Below are 7304 nucleotides of genomic sequence, written 5' to 3'. Positions count from 1 at the left end.
CACGTGGCCGCACTTATGGGCGCGTCACCACACTGATAAACCCCAAACACAAACACCTGGGCCTCCGCCGCCCGCGAGCTGCCTCCACACACGCGGCCTCGCCTCCTCCTCCAGGCAGGCGGGGACTCGCGCGCGGCCCTGGGCACAATCGCCCTCCCACCCGCATCCCGCTGCGAGAACACAAGCGCGCCGGCCGGTCCCGAGCCAGCCCGCCCGCCGGGGAAGCGGCGGCTCCCGAGGCTGGGGGCAGGGCCCGGGGGGGGGGGCGGTGCGGGAGCGCCGCGGGGCCGGGCCTCGGCGCCCGGGGAGGGGAAGAGGGGCGGGCGCGGGGCGGCGCCCGGCTCACGTGGGCGGGTGGGAGCAGCTGAAGGTCCGCTCCGGAGCCCGGGCTGTCCTCTCGCGCGCGGCGCTGGCCAGGGCGGCGGCGGCGAAGGAGGAGGAGGAGGAGGAAGGCGGCTGTGGCGGCGGCGGCGGCAGCGGCGAGAGAAGAGGGGAGGACGGGGGCGGCGTCGGACTGGAGCCGAGCGGCGGCGCGAGCTGCCCGGGGCGCTGTCGTGAGCTCGCCCGCCGGGCCTCCACCCCCGAGCTACACCCTGCCGTGCCCAGCTCTGCCCGCGTCCGTGCCCCCGCGGGGAGCGCGCCGGGGCTGCCCCCCGAATGACGGGCGGAAGGTTCGACTTCGACGATGGCGGCACCTACTGCGGCGGCTGGGAGGAGGGCAAGGCGCACGGGCATGGCATCTGCACGGGGCCCAAGGGCCAGGGCGAGTACTCGGGCTCCTGGTCGCACGGCTTCGAGGTGGTCGGAGGCTACACCTGGCCCAGCGGCAACACCTACCAGGGCTACTGGGCGCAGGGCAAGCGGCACGGGCTGGGGGTGGAGACGAAGGGCAAGTGGATGTACCGGGGGGAGTGGTCACATGGCTTCAAGGGGCGCTACGGGGTTCGGCAGAGCCTGTGCACCCCCGCTCGCTACGAGGGTACCTGGAGTAACGGGCTGCAGGACGGGTACGGCGTGGAGACCTACGGGGACGGAGGTGAGCGGCGTCGCTGGCGGCTCGGCTGCTCCGCGAGCTAGTGCGGTGGGCTTTGCCCAGACTGCGGGGAAGCGGGGAGGACGCGAGGCGCACGTGTCCGGAAACCCGCCAAAACACCTGGGGAAGCCTCCCACCCTCTTCCCGCGCCCGCTCTTCCCGGGAGGGTGCAGTGGGACGCGACTGGTGCGCAAGGGTTGGATCTGACCCGGTTCTTGGAGCGGGCGGTGTGTGCACACCCTGGGGAGCAAGGCGTGAATATACCTGGCCGGCGCCGCGCTGCCACCGGGAGGGAGCGCGCCCGGGAGGGTTGGGCTGGAGAGGGGACGCTGTCACTTGAGCCCGTCACATTACGTTCCTGATCCCTCCCTCTCCCGGGCGGGTTTGAAATCACCACTCCCATGGAGTTAGAGCGAACGCCCTGGGCTTGTGAGGCTGGCGGTCGCTGCGGACCGCTCCTGGGATTGGTTTCACGTGGAGTCGTATTTCGCTTCTGGTCCTCTAGTAGCCTAAAGATAGAAGCCAGAACCCCATTAACTAGGATGTTGGGGAATTGTTCCTTATCTGAGGTGCTTTTGGAAACATCCTAGTTATGGGAGTGGAGAGGCCACCTGATGCAGGTGGGATTCGGAGGATGTGGGGTTTTCTTTCTGTTTTTCATTCGGTTTCTTGAAGTATTGGTTTTACATCAAAAGAAGGTACTCATTGTTGAGCTGCAGATAGCTGGACAAATTATGAGGAAAACACTTTAGAAATGAACAATGGAGTCTACGGTTTAAAAAATACAATTGAAAGGTATAGTTGCTAAGTTAACAGCTACTTTCCTCCTGAGAATGGCAGTACGAAATCGCCGGTTTGCACTAAGGTGTATGACCGAAATGGTATTCTGGCTGTGAGCAAAATTCACCTTGTTTTAATATTTAAACAATATTTGCAAAAGAAATTTTGTATATAAGAGGGCAGAGTTCCCTTTTTTTTTCCCAGCCAGGAAACATTATTGAAACAGGTATCAAAATCTGATGAATTTCCTTTTGTAATAAACTGAGAAGCATGCATGTCTTATGCTTTGGTAAAATACATTTTCATATACTAAACATAATCAGTTAGTTGAAGAGGGTTGTAGGAAGCAAGGTCAGAATTCTGCAGCTCAGAGTTGGAGGATATTAAAGGGATCCAGTTAAAAGTTTCTCCAGCCCACGGCAACCCCAGTCAGGCCACTGCTTATATAAAAGCTTATACAATTTGTACACTTCACTTACTCAGAACAGTTGGGCCGTGTTTCAAATGCAAAACGGCAGAATGGTAGGATTTGCTAAAAAGGACATCTTTTCATCCTACAGTATAAATGAAGGATATGGTTCTCATGGATTAAAGGGGGGGGACTTAAATACTTGTATATGGGCTGCATGAGTTTCAAGTTCCACAGTAATTAGGGCCCTTAAATGTTCTGAATGGGCATAGAGTGCCTTAGGTTGACAGCCTTACAAACATGTTAGCTTGTGATTGGATTTTATTGGAGGCCCCGGGTCTACAATATAACTAAATTCCATGCTCGAAAGTTGGAATACAAAACTTATCTTTCAAATGTGTGCATTATTTTATAACCTTTCAAGAAGGCCATGGATAGTTCTTTTACCACAGTATTTGGAAGGCTAAAAATAAATGTCTTCTTTCAAAGTTACTACTCATTAAACAAAATCTCTTGGTTTAGAGTATTCACTATACCTAGCAATCAATATATATATATATATGTAGCACAGTAAAGGTCCTCTGTGTATGTGTTGTGGAAGCTCAAATAAGTGTCTAGGATGAGGGTAGATAATCAGCATCTTGTTTTAAAACTAACTTTTAAAAGAATTTTTTAAAAACCTCAAAATTTGGCATCACTGTAGGACTGTGGTTCTCTTTTTCTACCAAAAACAAATCTAATATGCTACCAATTAGGAAGGGGAGAAAAAACTCTTAAAAATCACTATTGAATTCCTACTCTGTGTTTTTCTTTCGGATGCCAATCAGTTAATTAGAAAGTCCTGAATCATAAAATGGGGGTCTAAATTGAAGTGTATTGCTACAACTTATTTCATACAAAGATTTTGGCCAAAACAGGACATATCACTTCCCCTATTTTTACTTTTTGCCTCTGCACCACAAGTCCATCCCTAGCTACCCTTTCAGACCTAGGGAAAATCTGATTCCATGTATTTTGTGGTGGCATTAAACTAGAGGAAGGAAGCCATAATTCCATTGACAAGTATCACTCGGTTTATTTTATTAGTGATTTGTGTGTGAAGTGTTACTGAAATAGAAAGCCCCTGAATATTAAGAATAAATTAGTACCATGCTCATGAAATCCAAGTCTAGGTGCCCAGAATATTTGGTGCAAATTCTGATCCTGCTGTGGTTCCTTTTTTCACCTGTCATGAAGCTATTGAAAATATCTAGGAAGACACATTGTTTTGTTAATTATATGCATACTTGCACATGCACATACCCATTCACAGCATGTAGATTTAAGTTTGGCATAATAAAGTCTAAATTTGACTGGTATTCTTTCTGAACTGGATGCCTTCCACTACAAGCTTATTTAGTGAAAATGGCCATATCTAGAAAATCAGCTCCCAGACACAGAATCATAGCACATAACTTCAAACCCATGAAAATAATTTTTAAACTTGTGAACTATGCATCTATATTTAAGGGATTGCGAGGAACTAATTAGAACTTTATTTGAGCAGCAGGGAGCAGGTGGAAACCACCTGCTTCATAAAGAACTAGAGGCCCTTTTTTTGCTAGGTTCATTGACTAAACTAAACCTGTTTTAAATTTCAGATGAGCCACTAACACTTTGACTGTAAATTGGTTTCTAGCAATTCTGTGGAGGAATTCTTCCATATACTGTTCCTCAACAGAATAGGACGGGAATATAGCCAATGCCATTGTTCTGCTTCTCAACTGGACAGTTAAGCAACACCCTAAACTTTCTAATTATTGCTGTTGCCTTAAACCACTTAGAGTTTTCAAGCAATACGTCGTTGGAAATTCTAAATACTTTTTGGAGATAGCAGTTTAAGGAAACTAGCTGTTAATTTCCCTTCAGTGTTAGGAATTCCTAAGACAGTATGGTTGCATTTTAAAAGTGTAAATACTTCTTGATATCAAACAGTATGTTGGAAGTTGTTCTAGCAAAATTAACTTGTCATTATGTAGAAGGATACAATTATAGCATTCCTTGCTTATTTAAACAAAGTATTTAAAAATAAGGTAGTTTTAGTGTGTGTAAGTCAGGTTGTATAACTTTTATCTTAGAACTTAAAATTTTATCTATCAGGAAAAGGGAAAGTAAGTTGCAATTTCCTAATAATTCAATTTCCTTCCCTGTTAAAGAAATAATTATTAAGGAAATAATTCAGTTTCCTTCCCTGTTTGGAGATGGCTAATATTCAGTAGAAAGCTTCTTGATCTGAAATGTTCTATTTGACTATCTTATCCTTTGGGGTTTATGCCCACCTCCTCAGAAGTTCTTAGGTGTCAGGTTAAGATGTTAAGACCTACCCAGAATATGACATTCACAGTACCAGACCCACTTCATATTTCATTGTCTCCCTGCTACTGTCTACTTATATACCAAAAATCTATCAGAATGAACAGAAAGCGACGGTAGTCTTGAAATTAGTCAAAACTTTTGACTTTGGAGCCATTATGGCTTTAACTTTTAAGTGCAGTAATCAGCCCTTGTTAACACAATGATATAAAACTATAAGCAGCACTTCTCGGTATTTTAAAAATAACTGTATGCCATGCAATAGAAATCTTTTCACGGCAATATAAAATGGCAAGGTAGCTCGGTATAATCAGAAACTGAAAGAAGTCAAGACAGACTGTTATCATGATTGGTGTTCTGTGATATTGTGAGTTAGGAATAATAAGTAATTACATCTTAAAATTTCTACATAGCTTCTTTTGGGGGATATTTTAATTTAAAATTTTCCTTTAATTAAAAGGAAATGAACTTGATGTAGAAGAGAAAATTCTTAAGTTCCCTAATCTTAACATTCAGTTCCTCCTAAGGTTATTTAAAAAGCTGCTCCAGATTAATTTTTAAACGTCTCTGCTAATTTATTTAATAGAAAAACTTACTGAAAACAAATGCTTTCGATTAGAGATTATTCTTTTCCTGAGAAGGCATAATATTCATTGAAAAAGTGATCTGGTGTCAACAAGGTTTTAGTGGACACTGTCAAGCACGCCTTTGCCCTGAGATGAATTCCGTAATGCTAAGTGTGGAAGTTTTCCTCTGGCCTTATCTCAGTTTTCCCAAAGGTAAACAGTGCACGCTTTTTAGCCACCACAGCTGTATACAAAAAGCCTACATACAATTACAGAAAAGGTCTAGGCACACCATCTCAGGGACGGGATTCACAAATGGAATTTTAAAAGCATCCCTAAGAGTTGACTTGGCAATGTGCGGGATTAAACCTTGGGCCGCCGGGCCTGCGCGCAGGGCTCTAGCCGTGCGCGCCCCGCGCTGGCAGGCGCCAGCGCCCCCTCGGCCCCCAGACTTACGCTGTGCTCTCTTGCGGTCTCTCGAAGGTACCTACCAGGGCCAGTGGGCCGGCGGCATGCGACACGGCTACGGCGTGCGCCAGAGCGTGCCCTACGGCATGGCCACGGTGATCCGCTCGCCGCTGCGCACGTCGCTGGCCTCGCTGCGCAGCGAGCAGAGCAACGGCAGCGTGCTCCACGACGCCGCGGCAGCCGCCGACAGCCCGGCCGGCAGCCGCGGGGGCTTCGTGCTCAACTTCCATGCAGACGCCGAGCTCGCGGGCAAGAAGAAGGGCGGCCTCTTCCGCCGCGGCTCCCTTTTGGGAAGCATGAAACTGCGCAAGTCCGAATCCAAGTCCTCTATCTCCAGCAAGCGCAGCTCGGTCCGCAGCGACGCCGCCATGAGCCGAATCAGCTCCAGCGACGCCAACTCCACCATCAGCTTCGGCGACGTAGATTGTGATTTCTGCCCGGTGGAAGACCACGTGGACGCCACCACCACGGAAACCTACATGGGCGAGTGGAAGAATGACAAGCGCACCGGCTTCGGCATCAGCGAGCGCTCCAACGGCATGAAGTATGAAGGCGAGTGGGCAAATAACAAGAGGCACGGGTATGGCTGCACCGTGTTTCCCGACGGCTCTAAGGAAGAGGGAAAATACAAAAATAATATTCTGGTCCGTGGAATAAGGAAGCAGCTTATACCAATAAGAAATACAAAAACTAGGGAGAAGGTGGACAGAGCGATCGAAGGCGCGCAAAGGGCAGCCGCCATGGCGAGAACCAAAGTGGAAATAGCAAATTCAAGGTATGTACGCACAGGATGGGTGGTTCTGCCCGGGTCCTTCGCAACAGTGGAATATCAAATAATATGTTTGTCAGTCCTTTGGTGACATCACCAAATAGGTTCTACAACTGCCGGAATCAAAGGTGGAAAATGATTAAGCCCAATAGAATGAGTCAGAAACGTACCTGCACTCTTCTGAAAGTTTCCGCCCTCAAAAAATGTCGAAGGCACATTGCGGTTCCCTTCCTCATATAAATTACTTCCCTAATACTGAACGTGATGGAGTTGACTCAGAGCCTGTGTACATTTCCCAGAGTCCAGAAAGTTACTTTTTTTAAGAAAGAAAAGTACCCCTGAAATACTTCCAGAGAGTGCACAGTGCTTTTGTGTGCTGGAAAGAAAATACCATCCACCTGGAAACCCACCTAGTGTAGGTGAGTCCCTTTATTCTAATATTAAAGTTGGAGGTGTGTACAACTCTGCCTTAGAAAATTATCCTAATTTATAATATTCAAATTCTGTTTATGGATGCCTTATAGGTGAGATTGGTTTTGGGAAACTCACCAGGATTCAGATAAGGCAGAAATGTAAAGCTACGTGACAGAATCCAGCAGACATTCTTTGAACAGCAAAGCTTACCTACATGGGAAAGGCAGAGTGACCGAGGCTCGGCAGAATCCCCCCATTCTATGCAAGAAAGACTAGATCATTGGTATATTGAAAGGAAGGGGGTGGGGAGAGCCTGACAAAGACAGATGGGACTGTCAGTGTGCCAAGGTTAAAAGAAAGAGCGGCAGAGGAGGGCTGGAGTGAGTAGGACACAGTGGTGAATAGTAGATTGAGAAGTGAGGTGTATGTGGGCACGCCCCTGAAGTTCTACCCATGATAGCCAGGTTCAGGCATCCAACCAGGGCATGGAGAAACCGACTGGGAATAGAATTT

At 47.7% G+C, this 7304-nt stretch overlaps 1 protein-coding gene across 2 annotated transcripts in view; it reads left to right on the top strand.

The window, feature by feature from the left end:
* The first annotated feature begins 358 nt into the window (after positions 1 to 358).
* The window catches only part of JPH1 (junctophilin 1), a 78486-nt gene continuing 71540 nt past the window's right edge, over positions 359 to 7304 (top strand). For both annotated transcript variants that reach the window (XM_060287248.1, XM_060287249.1), the window contains exons 1-2: positions 359 to 1036; positions 5624 to 6383. In XM_060287248.1, the coding sequence (XP_060143231.1) occupies positions 658 to 1036; positions 5624 to 6383 (1139 nt within the window). In that variant the 5' untranslated portion in view covers positions 359 to 657. The remainder of the gene's footprint in view (positions 1037 to 5623; positions 6384 to 7304) is intronic.

This window comes from Globicephala melas, chromosome 17 (assembly GCF_963455315.2).
Source record: "Globicephala melas chromosome 17, mGloMel1.2, whole genome shotgun sequence".
NCBI classification, from domain to species: domain Eukaryota; kingdom Metazoa; phylum Chordata; class Mammalia; order Artiodactyla; family Delphinidae; genus Globicephala; species Globicephala melas.
This window is presented reverse-complemented; position numbering and strand designations above follow the sequence as displayed.